Source organism: Poecilia reticulata, linkage group LG13 (genome assembly GCF_000633615.1).
Source record: "Poecilia reticulata strain Guanapo linkage group LG13, Guppy_female_1.0+MT, whole genome shotgun sequence".
NCBI classification, from domain to species: Eukaryota; Metazoa; Chordata; class Actinopteri; order Cyprinodontiformes; family Poeciliidae; genus Poecilia; species Poecilia reticulata.
Window position 1 is genome coordinate 21,194,848 of NC_024343.1, and position 16,999 is coordinate 21,211,846.

At 39.2% G+C, this 16,999-nt stretch overlaps 2 protein-coding genes across 3 annotated transcripts in view; one reads left to right on the forward strand and one right to left on the reverse strand.

The window, feature by feature from the left end:
* tirap (toll-interleukin 1 receptor (TIR) domain containing adaptor protein) overlaps window positions 1-3,529 on the reverse strand; it is a 5,322-nt gene extending 1,793 nt beyond the window's left edge. Inside the window, exon 1 of the mRNA XM_008425977.1 lies at window positions 3,397-3,529. Within this exon, the coding sequence (XP_008424199.1) occupies window positions 3,397-3,403 (7 nt within the window). The 5' untranslated portion in view covers window positions 3,404-3,529. The remainder of the gene's footprint in view (window positions 1-3,396) is intronic.
* Window positions 3,530-6,072: 2,543 nt separating this feature from the next.
* On the forward strand, window positions 6,073-16,923 carry srpra (SRP receptor subunit alpha). Of its 2 annotated transcripts, none has more exons than XM_008425978.2 (15): window positions 6,073-6,183; window positions 6,298-6,435; window positions 6,741-6,824; window positions 6,968-7,131; window positions 10,016-10,176; window positions 10,252-10,414; window positions 10,544-10,694; window positions 10,779-10,897; window positions 11,025-11,146; window positions 11,240-11,326; window positions 13,298-13,470; window positions 13,726-13,939; window positions 14,515-14,678; window positions 15,070-15,168; window positions 15,323-16,923. In XM_008425978.2, the coding sequence occupies exons 2-15, from the start codon at window positions 6,313-6,315 to the stop codon at window positions 15,449-15,451; spliced, it is 1,953 nt and encodes a 650-aa protein (XP_008424200.1). In that variant the 5' UTR covers window positions 6,073-6,183; window positions 6,298-6,312; the 3' UTR covers window positions 15,452-16,923. The 2 variants fall into 2 exon arrangements, with proteins under 2 accessions (XP_008424200.1, XP_008424201.1); XM_008425979.1 differs by having other exon boundaries at window positions 10,261-10,414.
* The last annotated feature ends 76 nt before the right edge of the window (window positions 16,924-16,999 follow it).

A 16,999-nucleotide genomic window follows, 5' to 3' on the forward strand; every position in this document is an offset into this window, starting at 1 on the left:
TTTTTTTTTTACAGTTTTCTAAACACAGGTCAAAAGCTCCAGAAACTCACTACCTGGTGTTACTACATAAGGTAAATTCCTCCTTGAGCTCTGAGATTACATTGCCCCTTAGATCAGAATTTACTCAAAGTTATCTAAGACAAAAGTGAAAAGTCCAGAGTGACTGTGGCAACTTATTTAGCACAGAAGAACATTTAAAATTTCCACCCTATACACAAAAGAATGACTTCACCAGGAGAAAATTCAAGTTTCAAAGCAGCCCTGCCAGGGTGCAGAAATAAATGTGACAGAAAATCCACGAGGTCACCTGAAGAGGGCTCTGGGAGAGAGATGACCAAATGAAGAGATGACCTTCATTTGGGGACGAAGCTGGCAAATGAATGATTAGGTTCTACAATAAAGTAATAGAGTGGATGTGCGTAGCTATGTAGCCAAGAGAATGCAACTCTGCAATGTTTCATATTTTGCCCTGATTAATTTGTTTGTTGAGCTAAACAGGAGATTCATTTATATGTTTTTCCATGGTTTTCTATTTCTACATCACAAGGTCTTGGTACAGTATCTCACAAAAGTGAGTGCACTGCTCCCACTTTTTTAAATGTTATACAGTATATGTTCATGGGACATCACTGAAGATACTATATGGGGTACAGCTTGAATGTCATTATGATTATTATGATGATTATTATTATTATTATTCAAGATGCAGCCTTTAATGTCTAAATGTTTATAAACAAAAGTACACCACATGAGTCAAAAATATAAAAATTGTGCCCAAAGTTTTCCTTTTTTTTTTTTTGAATGGCCAGGATGGACAGATGTAGCTGACCCTATAATTTTTTGAGCCATATAGTTCAGGAAGCAAAGATGACTCCAACATTTCTGTAGAAGAAGAGTGTGAGTGAAATGTTGGAACTGGACATCTGTTGCCTTCAAATCACTGACTGAATATGAATATCCATGTATAGTTATTCATCTTTTATTGTGGATTAATTCAAGTAATCCAGTCACTTTACAGTAACTGGTTGAAGACCTGCGTGTGTTCCAACATGTGAATATTCTGATTATGGTATTCATTTATTGCAGCCTTCCCATTCTTCTTATTTCCAGGTCTTGAGTTTGATTTTTCTACTTCTGATAACTGTACAATCTTGTACAGTAGAGGGATTATCAGCAACATCAACATCAATGCAACATCACTTCACCAAGTGGACTGATGCCTCCAAATCCATTCAGTTATTTGGAGGTGACAGATGTGCAGCTCCAACCCTTCACTGTTGGACCCTTCTTCCTCATAAATATTGGTGTCATCTGCACTTCCTGAGCTATAACGCTTAAAAAATAGGTTTGCAGTCCCTCAGTAGGACCAGCTCCCTCTTCTTCATCACTGCATGACTTCTTCCTCCAAAACCACAGAGAAATCACTCAGATCTCCCTCTGCTTCTTAGTTTTTTACAATTCAACCTATCTTGATTACGTCACAAGATGGCACTAAGTTTGACTTAATTACTGCAGAGAAAATCAGTGATACTGATACTGCATTTAGGGTAAAATATTTTTTTATTGAAAGCTTTTGTGCACATGGAATGAAAGCGCAATAGTTCATCTTTTTAAGTGGTTTCATCATGTCAGTAACACGATCAAACCACTCTATAGCACTCTACAGATTCAGAGTTTATGACTTCTCTTTCACTCCTCTGTGCAGACATTACTAAGCTGGTGGATGTCAGAGACTTTGTACTCTGCTCTGTAGATGCTCAATAGGATTTAGCTTTGGAGACCTTCTTGGCCAGACCTCCTTTCCTTTCCTTTCTTTAGCAAGGCAATGGTCACTTCAGGGTAGGTTTCCGAAAGGAAGGGAACGTACTCAGCTTCGGCGTGGTATCCTTAATGAAGCTCCCCGGAGCTCATGTAGCCTCAAACCATTGACATTCACACCACCGCGCTTGATTGCTTATATGACACACTCCTCACCTAGTTGCCCTTGACACTATCTAAAAAAAATAAGTTTACCTCGGTCTCACCAGACCACAAGACAGGGTTTCAATAATCAATGTTATCTAATGCAAACAGTTTGAGGACTTTATTGTGGAATATTTTTTAGTTATGTAAACCTTTAGTTTTTAAGACACTAAATAATACTACACTTCACTAAATAATAACATTCTCTCAATATCAATGTTATTTAGTGAAGAGGGGTAATTTTGCTAAATCTAACTCATAAAATAGAAGTTTCGTCTGATTTAACTTCAGATAGTCAGACATGTATGTGTCTTTATATTGACTTCTGGTCTCAACTGTATGTCTGTTTTCAAAAGACAACTTTGGTATGAGGCTGAGCATTGTGCACTCAACTTCTTCGGTCGACCATGACATGGCCTACTTTGAGGGCGACCGGTCTTAGTCACCGTGCTGCTGCTCATTTTCAGAGCAATCTTCTTTTAGCCCTTGTAGGCCAAAAGAAGAGGCCATATTTATGCATGGCAAAAATTATCTCTGTTTCAGATACTCAGGGAACTGTTTGCCACGTGGTGCCATGTTAAACGCCCAGTGACCAGTATGAGAAAGAATCAAAGCAATAACACTAAATTTAACTCACCTGCTGCTCATTCACTCTTGTGACCATGTCACACTAACTAGACATACGACACCTGCGAAGGAAAATTGCTATTTGGCCAGAATCTGGACAGTTTCACTAGCGGGTGTGCTCACTTTTGTTGCCAGCAGTTTGGACTTTAATGGCTGTGTGATAAATTATTTTGAGGGAGCATCAAATTTATATGGTTATACAAGCTGTCTACTGACTTCTTTGCATTGTACTTAAGTGTCATATCTTCAGTGATATCCCATGAAAAAATATATTTAAAAAAGACATAAAACAAGTGTGATGCAAGTATCCACTTTTGTCAGATGCCGCATCTTAGCAGGGGTGTGTAATCTTTTGAAACCAACTGTGAATGCTGTTAAAAGAAGATTAGGTTGAACTCCTGAATACATCCGTTCTTCTAAATGACATGTCCAGACTACCTTTTGAGCGCACTCCGGCACAGAAAACTCACCCTGGACTTAATATTATGTCAATAGCTTGGTGCAACATACACTCAGAGACACACAGATGGCTAGCGAGCCCTCTCAGTTTCAGTTTTCTCAACTGAATTCATACTTGTTCTTATAAATCCTTCACTGCCTTGCTAGAGGAGAAGTTGGGAATTACAATCTACACCATGTAACATATATTACCCACACAAAACTGTCTGATTTTCTTGGTTTTTTTTGTTTTTTTTTTTACCAAAAACAAACTTGTAGAACTCATGCAGTTGTCAACTCTTTAAGAAAAGAAATAATCAAATAGATAAAGTAAGCTTGGCATGACAAACATGAAATACACAAACTTACCATGCATGTTGTTAATACCATCATGTCTGTTTAGCTCTCCAAAATCTTCCCAGCAAATAAATAACTGATGTAACTTGACAAAACCTTCATTAGACACACACGTTTCTCAGAGAAACTATAGCTCAACAAACAGACTGACACCTAACATCGCCTTAAAAAAGAGGAAGTTACAATTGGAAGAGACGTGTGCAGCAAATTTTCAAATGCAAAGTCAGCTCTAGCTTTATGCTTCGTTGACCCTTAAGTAATTAATTAACCCTTAAGTAGGCCAAGTAAACAGTCAGAGAAGTAAAAATGTATTAAATTCTATAAATGTGGTGGTTTGAAAATTGTTCATCATCAGCTAAACAAAATAAAACTGAGCAAAATAAAAAAAACAACAATAAAAAAACTTCTGAGATACTTTCTCTTTTAAATTTAGCCTTCCAGGGACGTTCACAGGAGGGGAAAGGAAACCGCAGTTTTTAAATTTAAATGCAAATCACATTAACAGGAAGCTTTGTCTCAGGTTCCCAGTGCTTGAATTGAAATGAATCACAAAGTAAATGCTTTTTTTTCATAATTTCTTTGTAGATTTCAATTGTAATATTTATTTTTTCGTAGCAGATATTTCAACCTCATTATAGTGTGAGCTCATTCAGAATGGATGAATATGTAAACACTGCAAATAATACTGGACATTACATTAAAGGACATTATGTCAAAACAGAAGAAAAATCTGACCAGCTGCCAAAAAGCAATACTTAACATGGTAGGCCTATTGATGTTTTAGCAAAGCTGACTAAATTTACACCTGTGAATTGTTGCATATGTGTAAGGCTTGTTTTCCCACTTTGGCATGGGAAAACACATGGCATTATTATAGAACAATTTCAGCTAAACATTGCTACACACAAAAATCTAAATGTACTAAGAGCTTATTGAGGCATGTTCTTCATGCTTTGACATGCTTGGGGAGCAATCATAGATGTATTTATTTAGCCTGTCATAGATGGATTATTATTCTGAAAGGCAAATAATATTAATGTTGGGGTGGAAGTGACAGATTTAGAGATTAGGATTCAAAATAAGTTAAGGTCAACATTGGGCAACACCTCCTACTCCATTAGAACACAGTTATTCCGCCATAATTTGACATTGTACTATTTTTTGAAATTCAGTGATTCTTGAGAATAGGGACAAAATGGGTTTAATTTTTCCCCAATTTTTAAAATTATTTCTCAACCTTATGTATACAAATATGACAAATAATGTTTTGGAAATGTAAAGAGGCTAAGGTGCAGGCTCCCAGTTACAACATTTTTTTTAATTACATTTTTAATCGACCTGACCCAGAACTTTGTCATCACCATCTGACAAAATAAAAATAAAATAATTTCTTAATGACCCTATTAGTGATATTTTTTACTCTGTTTTACAGACAAATGCTTCTCAAGGAACAAAAGAAACGGAGTTGACGCTGCATGACGGAGTTGACACAGAACTGAAGGTGGTGATAAACTAGTGAGTAAAATGAAATACTTGATACATGTGAAATAATGCAATTTATGTAAAATACATTAAAATGAATTAATTACACATTTAAGTGAGATTTGTCAACAATTTCACTGAAAGAGTCACAATATCTCTGATGGAGTTGACATCTGACAGAGTTGACGAAATGCCAACCTACCTCAATTTATTTGATGTTACTCTGAAGGAGGCCATATTGTAGCTCATCGTCCATGAAATCTTTACACTATACCAAATTTAAGCTTATATTTCACAAAATTTGATCAAAATTTTGTACATTTTCAGTTATGGTGTTGACATATCATGGTTGTGACAAACAAAAAGAAGAAAAAACTTAAGAATAACATAAGCTAACCAGAGCTAACTAGCCCTATTAGCAAAGGAAGAGAAAGGAAGAGGTCATGGGGTCCTTAGAAGTTCTGTGTCCTCCAATAATGCCTGATATTTTTACATTCGTTTTATGTCTGATGGTGTAGACAAAAACTAGGGACACATTTCAATGGAGTTGGAAAATATATAAAAATGATTTTTAATTCAATTTATTGATACTTTTATAATTATTTATATGAATACTTATACTTAATAGTCATAATATATTATCTGAGTATTCCTTTAATTGTTTTAAACTATTATAATGTATTGAGTTCTGCTCCAGGACAAGGGATTTTAAAGACACCATCCACCTACTACTATGTTTAAAATAAATAAAAAATTCAGCAAACACAAGAAAAATATACATTGTTGTGCTCACATGGCCCAGGTTAGTTTAGTCAGATATTTGAAAAATTCTATTTTGTGTACATTTTATTCAAATGTTGTGCTTTATCCATAGCACCTGTTTTGTCCCTATTCTCAAGAATCGCTGAGTTGTAAAACTTGTGTGTGTATTTTTCTTAACGTGCTACTTCAACAAGTTTGAAGTACTGACACAAACCAGCTCTCCCCGTAACTTGATAAAGCTGATCTGAATCTGAACCTAAAATTAGATAGTGTGATGTTCAAATTACACTATCTAACTGTTTAACTATTTAATTATATAGTTAATTAAATAGTTGCATTTTAACTATTTAATTGTCAACTGACAATTTCAGTGAAATTGTTGACAAATCTCACTTAAATGTCACGGAAGACTAAAGTGAACGGGGGGGGGGACTCAGTTTGACGCAACACCGGAACTGAACGTCACTTCCCCAGTGATCATCTGACGTGTCTAAAACAGTTTTCCACCGGTGTTGGGGGGTTTTTACGCGTGGGATATTAATCAGACGTTAAACTGTAAGCTCTTAAGATTTTATCGTTTTACTGTAGGCTAACGAGGCTAATCTTTTATTACAGTATTTCCTTTGTGCTTTTAATACATTGTATGTCTGTGTGCTTCATCAAATCCAGATACGTGGTGACAAGATGTTGGATTTCTTCACCATCTTCAGCAAAGGGGGGATAGTGCTGTGGTGTTTTCAGGGAGCCGGGGTTAGTGAGTCTTTCACGGGGCCAGTCAATGCTTTGATCCGCTCAGTGATCCTTCAGGTGAGGGTACAGACACAGAAAGCAGAACTTTCTCTGTTGTCTCTTTTCTTATGGCAGTCTGCATTCGGCAGCTAATGCTAAGCTAGTGCTAGCGGTTAGCGACTGCTAGCTGTTAGCATGATTAGAGTAAAAACAAACGTAGCTTTCTTTGCAAAAGTGCACTATTTTGGTTTTTATATTAAGAATTGTCACATTTTGTGCTACAACACATTCATATTTTTCTGGAAACCTTGCTGACCCAACATACGTCTTAAAATCTAGAGCTCACGATTACATGTCAACATTGGTTTTGGTTGTTTTAACAGGAGCGTGGTGGGAACAACTCATTCACTCACGAAGCTTTGAGTCTAAAATACAAACTGGACAATGAGTTTGAGTTGATATTTGTGGTAAGTCTCAAATTGACAACAATAAGAGTAATATGAAGCACTACAGAGGCACAATTAATAGAACCCTGAACTGTGCCTAGTGGTTATTATTGCCATATGAGTTGTGATTAAATTTGCTTCCACCTTTGACTTCTTCAAACCAGGTGGGCTTTCAAAAGATCCTCACGCTGACTTATGTGGACAAGTTTATAGATGATGTCCAGCTTCACTTCAGGGATCGTTATAAGAATGAATTGGTGCAAAAGGGAGCTCTGAAGCTTCTCAACAACACCTTTGACTTTGAGGACAGATTCAAGAAACTTCTAAGGTAAGGAAGTAAACTTAACCACTTGGAAACAATTCATATAGGGGGAGGAGGTGCCTGCATCACATCACATGTGACATCTAACCTTTTTTTTATATATTTGTGGTGCTAATGTCAGTTTATTCATCATGTCATGACTCAGTTGCATCGTTTTACACCTGATATTAATACAGTGCCTTTTCAACAACTAAATTTGCCATACCTTATTTTTATTTTATGTAAAAGACCATCACAAACTAGTGCATAGTGTTATGCTGTAGGGATTGAGTGTTCAGGGTGATGTGCAGTGTAAGTTTGTTTATTAAATTTTTTTTGTGTGTTTCTCAACATTTATTGTTGTGCATTTAGCCAAAAAGTTCAACTTTCAGCTGATCCAACTAGAGCACCTTTCTTCCAGCTTCAGATGGGATTCTCTCTGCTATTCTTTCAACAATGTCTATCTCGTTGCCACTCTTCTATGAAGAATGAGTTTATGGGGTGCAACACTAATAATTCTGCTGTCAGATTTTTCTACCTGAGCAGTGAATTAATGCTTCTTCTCCAAAGTAATAATTGGTTGTCATGGCAGCTTCTGATTCTTGCTTCCTTTGCACAACTTGTCATTTTTAGGTGGACAGTCCTGAATTGGTTGGCTCAAAACTGTATCATGCCCTTTTTATTTGTAGGTTATGGGCTGAACAGCGTCCTGCGAGGCACCCAAAGCTTAGAGGATTGTTGTTTGTTTCTCTTTATGATGTTTGTTCAGCAATGTTCTCTGAGAAACCTTTGAAGGTTTCACAGAACGGCCGTATTTGTGCTGATACAGTTGGATGACATTTACAAATTAGGCAACTTGATTGCATTGGATTTTATTTAGGGGTATCAGACTAAAAGCAAACACACACCTCATTTTTCAGATATTTATTTGTAAAATAAAGTCCTATAGATTTCAGACTGTTGAAAGGCAGGTACACAGACTAATTAACTTGACTTTTACAGTTTTGGATTGTTGAAGGGAACCAGAGTAGTAGACAGTGCATGCCGACCCAAGGAGAACATACTGACTCCATGTAAAAAGGCCCTAGCCTCTGCTGCAAGGCAACTGTGGCACCATACACTTTTCCTTCACAATTATCGCTACTTTGTGTTGGTCAGTCACATATAATCCCACTGTTGTATTGTTGTCACATTTCAAAAAGCCAGGTATCAATACTTTAGCCAGTAATTGTATACTTCTGCTATTTGTTTTGCACAATTATTACAGCAGTTTATGCGTTAAATGGAGGCGAATTTGTTGTTGCACTGAGCGCAGAAAACCATTGAATCTTTTACTGGAAGTTAACTCAAAACAAATGGAGCAGTTTCCAGTGTTTGTGCCTGTTATTTTTCACTCATGTTTCTGAAATGGGCTGATGTCTTGTGATATGAAAGTTCCCGTTATAGCTTGGGTGTAATAGGCAATAGTCTATATCAGTTGTCCCCAACCACCGGGCCTCGGAACGGTACCGGTCAGTGGAGCAATTGGCACCGGGCCGCACAAGAAATAAAATATTTTCGTTTTACGTATTATCTGAGTCTGGAGGATCTTTTATTTTCAAAACCCTATAACTGTATTCTCTCGGTTGCGTCTTGCAAGCCAACATTGAGCCCACAATGAGTAAGAAACAGATGTCTTTGGAAAAGGGGAGAAGGACCAGAGACAGGAGAATGGATTTATCCCGGATCGGTAGGTGACACCCACGTTCCAAGCCCGCTCTGCATAATATGCACCGGCTCGCTAATGAGGCAGTGAAGCTTCAAACTGCTTCGCCATTACAGAGACCAAACACCCTCTGCATCGGGTGTCATTGTTTCGCAGATAGGACCGTCTCGTTGCAGAGAAACAAGCTCAGAGCTCCCATTAATTTGTCTTTGTCGTGAGTTAAAATTTTCATGTAAGTAAATGTTCGTTTTCGTGGCGTATCCAAATCTTATTTTGAAGGGATGTGTAAACGTTACCATAGCCAGAGTCAAAGAGAGTTGGGGCAGCGGGCTAGAGGAGAGGAGTAGAGCTTGTAAGTCTTGAGTCTGGTTCACACGGCATGATTTTAGATTTTGTCTAATTTTAGGATTGTCGACCGATTTTCAAAACGTCTGTGACAACACGAGCCAACAAAAGTACAACAGGGTGGTCGGTTCGTGTGTCCAGCCACATTGCAAGAGCAAATCTTGCCGTGTGAGCAGGCTTTAGTACAAATTAATGTTGTGTCACAACTACAATCTATCTGCAATGCATATAGCTAGTGTAAGCATCACGCCCTGACCATCATCACGTTAATTTGATGATGGATAGCTGAAAAGTTACCGGGTTTATCAAATGTGGTAGCAATTTTGCTCCAACTCTGCTCCTTATCATTTCTGTGGATATTCTTTGTACGAAATACTGAATAAACATTCATGCTGTTTCCACGTATCATCTCCGATGTCCACCGGACTCGTTTGGGCATGTCAGCTCAGCTGTTTGGGATTCAGGAGATACATCACCGCGCTTTCTGATTGGCTAATTGTCACATTCAACAGATTGAGTTCTCGCTCCCAATCAGGAAAAACCCCACACGCTGCGAGAATATGCCCGATTTTAGATCGGAGCAGTCCCAACGTTCTACCGACTGGACGCGATCAGTCTTAGCATACCACACACAGCAGGATGATCGGTTACGATTATCGCGAGCGACGTTCTAAGATTGTCTTAAGGGGAAATTTGGGGCATAAAAAAAAAAAAAAAAAAAAAGAGAACCTGGGCCGCAGAAAAATTGCCAAGTCTTGACCGGTCCGCGGTGATAAAAATGTTGGGGACCACTGGTCTATACGACAAATCGTTTGCTTTGTCCTTTTACATTCTGATTTCAATTTTCTGTTTTATCTAAAGAGAGGCGGAGGAAACCAGTAAAGCTCGAAGCCCTGCCCCCATGCGGTCCTTTAAGGAATCCGAGAAATCCCAAAAAACTGTGAAGTCAATGATTGAGACAAAAGGTGGAGATAAGTCAAAGGAACAGGCAGGAAAAAAGAATAAAAATACCAAAAAGGAGGGTAAGTGACATTCTGGAATGGCTTATTTTGCATAATGGGAATGTCTCAGGGTGTAATTGAATTTTATTTCCCAAGCTTCTGCAGTTGAGCCTCCCAAAGGGGATCAAGGGAAGACCCCACCTTCTGGTCAGAAGGATGTTATGAATGGCAACCAAGGCTTAACTCCTGAGGAGATCATGCAAAAGAAAAGGGAGGATTTCTTCCGCAAGCGCATAATGGGACCTGCTGAAAAACCGAGGTGAGGAAGCTGATCATTTCAGTTTCCACTTCATCTGCTCCAAACTGCATAGTGGAATACCAAGAGGCAGAGTGGTTGTTTGTATTTTATTTGTATTCTTTTCATAATGATGATATTCACTACTCACAGCAAGTCCCCAAAGCCCCAAAAACCAAAGGAGAAAGCGAACCGCGTTTGGGACAACGCAGGCAGCAGCACCAAGAACCTGGACTACAGCAGCAAGAACGGAGAGGCTTCTCCTGGAGAAGACCAAAAGAACCTGGAAGCACAATTTGACCCAGTAAGTTCACCTTGGTCTGAACCATCAGAGGTTTTCTTGGTGCAGCATTGTCTGCTCAGTTCAGAGATCTGGGATGTTTTTCAGGAAATGCAGGTCAGCTCCATGAAGGGCGACCTGCTTTCTGTGGACTACGAGTCCAGCGAGGAGGGAGAGATGGAAGAGGAAGAAGAGGAAGTGGTTGTCAGTGAAACAAGCAAGATAAGGTGAAGTGTTTCATTTGTGCACATAATGTCGGCAAATAAAGCTGATTCTGATCCTATGCCTTAACTTTTCATGTCAAACATTGATCTAACAGGTATTCATTTTCCTTTGTTTGTTTTCACCACTCAGTCCCAAAAAGAGTGGTGGTTTTGGGGGGATGTTTGGGATGCTGAAGGGTCTGGTGGGCTCTAAGAGTCTGTCTAGAGAGGACATGGAGCCAGTGCTGGAGAAAATGAGGGACCACCTCATTGGTAGGACTGCATGCCCCTTTCTGTTTTGATTATTTACACCAGATGATCTGATGTTTCAGTTTACCATTCATGCTTTTTTCTTTGATTCTCTAGCAAAGAACGTTGCAGCTGATATTTCTTCCCAGCTGTGCGAGTCTGTGGCCAAGAAACTGGAGGGCAAAGTCATGGGCACATTCACCAGTAAGTGCATTCACCACACCCAAACCAACACCCACAGCCAGGCCTGATCCCCTGGTGATGCAACTTTTCAAAGAATTACATCTGGTTGCTGTGTTTTCTGAGATATCTCTTGGGAATAGTGGTAGCAATGCATTTCTCTCCTTCAAAAAAATAAATAAAAATCTTCTACTCTGTTTTGCACTCAGATTTATTTTTTGTAGATGCTGAACAAAAGTAGCCCATATGTTGCTTAAGATTTGGCAACAAAAAGCTTGTGCAGGTCATCATCAGCCAGTCTGGGTAAAGTTTGATCCTCAGTCTGGACCCATAAGCTGAAGTTTATTACACAAATCTGTGCAGATTTAGGTAATCCTATAGTATGTAAGAATTGGGTTGCTCATAGTGTCAGCATGTTGGTGTAGCTCTGTTGTGTCAGTTTTAATTTGTTTTCATTATTTTATAGACTTTTGTTCTCTTAGCATACTTATGCTCATTTTTTCCGGTTGAGGCATTGTGTTTTTGGACAATTATTCCATTTGGCTTTGGATGCTGTGCAGCTGGAAGATTTTTGGTCTTACTTTTTTATTTTCTGACAATATTCATTATGCCTAATCATGGTAACAAAGTGTTTTGTTGTTGTTGTTGTGTATAACTGGGAGCAGCTGATTAGTTAGCATCTCAATAGCTCAATTAATACCTGAACTATGACCCCGAATCCCAGAGGCATTGAAGAGGCTTCATGGGTCAGAGCAAGACCAAAGAGCAGAGCAAGAAGGAGGAAGTTCAAATCATCTCTTCCATCCATCATAATGTGCGATGATCATGACTTTTAACATCTTCTTGCTCTGACCTTAGCCAGACAAAGATTTAAAGAGGAGCGGCAAAAGCAAACATGGTGGATTAGCAGTGTTGGTCAACAATGACTGGTGTCATCCTGGAGATGCTACTGTGAAATATCGTCTCTGCTGCCAAGATATTGAACTGTTATAATATCAAGACAGTCATTAGACTGCTAAACAGCAACAGTCAGGCTCCTTTAGATTCTTTGCAACACTGACTGCAGAGCTTTTCTTCTTTTGGGATAAGTGAAGATCTTTTACTTGAAGTGAACTGAATTGCAACAGAATCCATCTTTGGGGTTTTTTCAAAGGCATCTGAATGATTTATTATGGTGAATAGATACGTAAACAGAAATCTACTTTAGCTTGTTTATGGTTTATTTAGATACATTTTCCAAAATCTGTCTTGTTGGTGGATCTTAATCTATGAAGTTGAGAGTGAAGTTTAATATAATAAGATGAAGCCAAAACCCAAAGAAGCAGTTTGTATCAATTCATTATGCTCAGGATTTTACTACCCAGAAAAATGAGGGACATTGAAAGTGTGGTTGAATCAGTGTCGATAATTTTATACTATTGATTCTATCAATTTCTTTGCAGAGACATTAACGTATTTCCCGCGCTATAAGGCGCATAGACGCTTCAGCTTGGGTTGCCAATTTGTTCCGTACTCTATTACTACACATCCACATTTGTAAAGAAGTGGTCCCCGAGTACTTTATATAGTAGGCTGCCTCAGTCGTTGTTTCACTCACGGTGTTGGTGCTGCGATATTGTGCCCAACTGCTTTCTGGGTAACAGACCAACCGACACACTGCCGTCGCAGTCTCGGTCTTTTATTGGACTTCCAGTGCAAATTTTAGAGCAACTTTGCATTAAAAGTGTCATTATGTACCGAATGACACTTCATGAGAACTGTCATAAACATTCATAAAGACTTCTTTATGTTCATGGCAGGTGTTGTGTCATGTTTTTGACAGTGTCATGTCAGTCTTATGCACACCCCTTCAAATTAAAGTGTTACCATGTATTGCTATTCATCAATATACATTTATCTCTATCTGATGTTTTTCTGACTACTAGATTTTAAATAGTTTCTCTGTAAATGGCGCCAAAGAATCTGTTTCCAACAGAAGCTTGTGTGTGTTCATAGCTGTGGCTTCGACGGTGAAGCAGGCCCTGCAGGACTCCCTGGTGCAGATCCTGCAGCCCAAACGCAGGGTGGACATCCTGAGAGACGTCATGGAGGCTCAGAGCCAGCGCAGGCCGTTTGTCGTCACGTTCTGCGGTGTCAACGGCGTTGGCAAGTCCACCAATCTAGCAAAGGTGAGCTAGATGGTATGCGGTGCCACTGCCTCCTGTTTGCGATTGTTTCTTGACGACATCTATGGCAGTACTTCAAAACTTTTGTTAAATGTGGCAAAGATTAGTGCAGAATAAAGTGGTGCCACAGAGAGATGACATGCCTTGACATTTATTTCAATACTTTTTATCGTTCACATATCCCTCCTCCTACCATTTGGACAACACGCACAGTTTTTCCCTCACATATTCTGTTCCACTTTCCCTGTTTTGGTCCAGATCTCCTACTGGCTGATTGAGAACGGTTTCAGTGTGCTGATCGCAGCTTGCGACACGTTTCGTGCGGGCGCGGTGGAGCAGCTCCGCACCCATCAGCGCCGCCTGAACTCTCTTCACCCCCCAGAGAAGCACGGAGGTCGCCCGGTCGTCCAGCTCTATGAGAAGGGCTACGGGAAAGACGCAGCTGGAATCGCAATGGAGGCCATTGCCTACGGTAGGAGAAATGTTTCCTCTTTGGACCATTTTCAATGCTTTGCAAAAGTATTTTTCAAACTTTTTTCTTTTTTTTTTTTTTACAGTTTGTCTGGTTATAATAAGATGACTCGGTGTATTAGAGATTTTATATGACAGACCTGCTCAGATAAAGCGCGTAATTAAGTTAAAGGAAAACAAGAAAAATTTGCATTGCGAATGCTGTAAGCTGAATATTTTTAGTGAAAATTGCAGAAGCACTAGAAGTCAGCTGCAGAAGACTTGCAGAAATGTAAGAAATGGGCAGAAGCAGCAGAATAAAGACAAAGCCTGCGAAACGCAAATAGACTGAGCTTGAGCCATTTTACAAGAAAATCAAATCAGTCTTTACATGTTCAAAGCTGGGAGAGATTCCTTCACAACATGTGCTGCTTCCTGTTGTGGGTCTGTTGTGCAAAATCCCAATAAAATGCATTAATGTTTCCCTTTGTAATAAACACAGACACGTTCAAGGGGCATAAATAGTTTTACAAGGTTGTGCATTGGTTATGAATACGACCTAACCATCGATGTTGTCTTCTCCCCTTCCCTCCCAAGCTCGGAACCAGGCATTTGATGTGGTGCTAGTGGACACTGCTGGGCGAATGCAGGACAACGCCCCTCTAATGACGGCTCTGGCCAAACTTATTGCTGTCAACATGCCTGACTTAGTTCTGTTTGTTGGAGAGGCTCTGGTGGGCAATGAAGCGGTTGACCAGCTGGTAAGACCCCTGATTAAGTTATAAAGTTTGCCTTCTGTTTTCAGTTGGGGTTTAGATAAATTAATATGATCTGACCCTGTCCTGTTTATTATTATTAAATGATTAATAAAAGTTCTGTGAGATTATTCAGAGATGTTTATGTGCATCTTCCACTATTCTTTGGTTTTGATTAAATGTCTGATGCATAATGTGGCCACCAGAGGTCAGCATCGCTCTACTTACCTGTTGCTTCATGGAAACTAGTTTTTTGTTGATGCAGATGTGTTGCTTCCTGCACACCGTTTTTTCCTCTGTGGCTGAAAAGATGATTTTATGCATTTCTTCCCCCCCTCCATCTGTCGGCCTCAGATTTCAGCTGAATATTTCAATGTTCTCCTGTTTGTGTCCTCAGGTGAAATTTAATCAGGCTCTGGCGGACCACTCCATGTCTGACAAGCCTCGCCTCATTGATGGAATTGTTCTCACAAAGTTTGACACTATTGATGACAAGGTATATGTCCTTTTTCTTTTATTATTTCACACCCCCTTGTGCTGCACTTGAACAAAATGTAAATCAACAGGTCTTCCAGTTGATTCTGGTCTTATAAATAATTTGCGTTTGGAAAGCCAATAGTCCCTCATGAGTCTCCTTCTTCCCCCCGCAGGTTGGTGCAGCCATCTCCATGACTTACATCACAGGCCAGCCGATCGTGTTCGTGGGCACGGGGCAGACCTACAACGACCTGCGCAGCCTCAATGCCCGCGCCGTAGTCGGAGCCCTGATGAAGGCTTAACAAGCGGCTCTGCTGAATATTCATCAGTTTTCAGAAGAAGCCAGCTGTACCATTTGCAACGCTGCCATGAGATGTTCAAGCCCACCCTTTCATGCTCGTGTCCTGCCCATCCAACCTTACATTAAATAAACTCGAGCGACGGACGGATGGTGCACTTAAAGAGAAAGTTTTATCCAGTGGAGCCTTCCTTTTGAATAGTTATTTATTTATTTTGGGCCAAAATAGTGTATTTCAGATCAGCTAACATGGCATTTTAACTGGACCTTGGTCGGATCACCGGTTTGCTGGTTCACACAGCAGAACTTGTGTATTTTGTTCCTCAGTTTATCTCCACTTTATGGAAATTGGGTTTCCTGTTCCCAAGAAAAGCTCAGCAACCGTAGTGCCTCTCTTTGGATATCTTGGTTAATACATTACAAGGATGATTACCTACCAGCTGGAGTTAAAATTTGCATTTATGCAGGTTAACAGGCAAACTAAACTGCTTAAAAGAAGCTAAGTAAACTATGGATTAAGAAGTCTTAATTGTGATTCTCTATAAATCAGAACAGTACATCTAAATCATAAATTAACAACCGTGCTGTCTTTGTTTCATTTGGATGTTTTGTAATTAAAACCATCTTTTAGAGATTTCTACATCCCCCAAATTCACAATTTACTTTGTACAGGAAGAGTATTTATAGCCATTTAACTTTTTCACATCGTCACCTTAAAAACCGCAAACCTCAATATATTTTACTCAGATTTTATGTGATAGATGAATTCAGGATTATGAAGTAAAATAAAAATTGCATAGGTCTTCAAAATTATTATAAAAATTGAGAAAACTGCTCTTAAGTAAAACTAGCCTTACCATAATTACACATTCAAGCTTTTTTCAGAGCTTGAATCTGAAAAAAAAAATATTCAAGATTTGATATTTTTGGTGTCAAACCTTGATACCAAATGTTAATGTGGAGCAGGACTCCCACCAGCTTCACCGACCCTGCTGAAGTAAAGCTTCTGCCCAGCATGATGCTGCCATCACCATGTTTTACTGTGAAGATGGTGTGTTCAGCATGATGTACAGTGTTAGTTTCTGCCACACAGGTTTTTGTATGGAGGTCTCATCTGAGAAGAGCGCCAAAAACTGTCATGTTTACACATTCTCCCACCATTTTCCTTAAACATGCTGACCGCACCATGACATAAAAATCTGATAAAATACACTGACGTTTGTGGTAATGTGACGCGATGAATTTGTTCTTGTCTGTCAGTCTTAAAGATTTGAGACTAAGCTGTTTTCTATCAGAGTTATGGTACCCCTTTATTTTATTTTCCCTTCATTTTTCAGAGTAAATCTTAAGTTTTAAAGATCTTTAGACCATCCTTTTAAGGTGTGGTAGTGCAATACGAGAAAATCAAGGGTCATACTGGCATTTTGAACTAATTTATGATTGTAAACATTTCTTAATAAAGCTGCTATATGCTTAGTTGGTCTGGAGAATGGAGCTTTCTCTTGTTACTTTTACAAAATGAAAGTAAGCGCCACACAGTGATCCTCAGTGT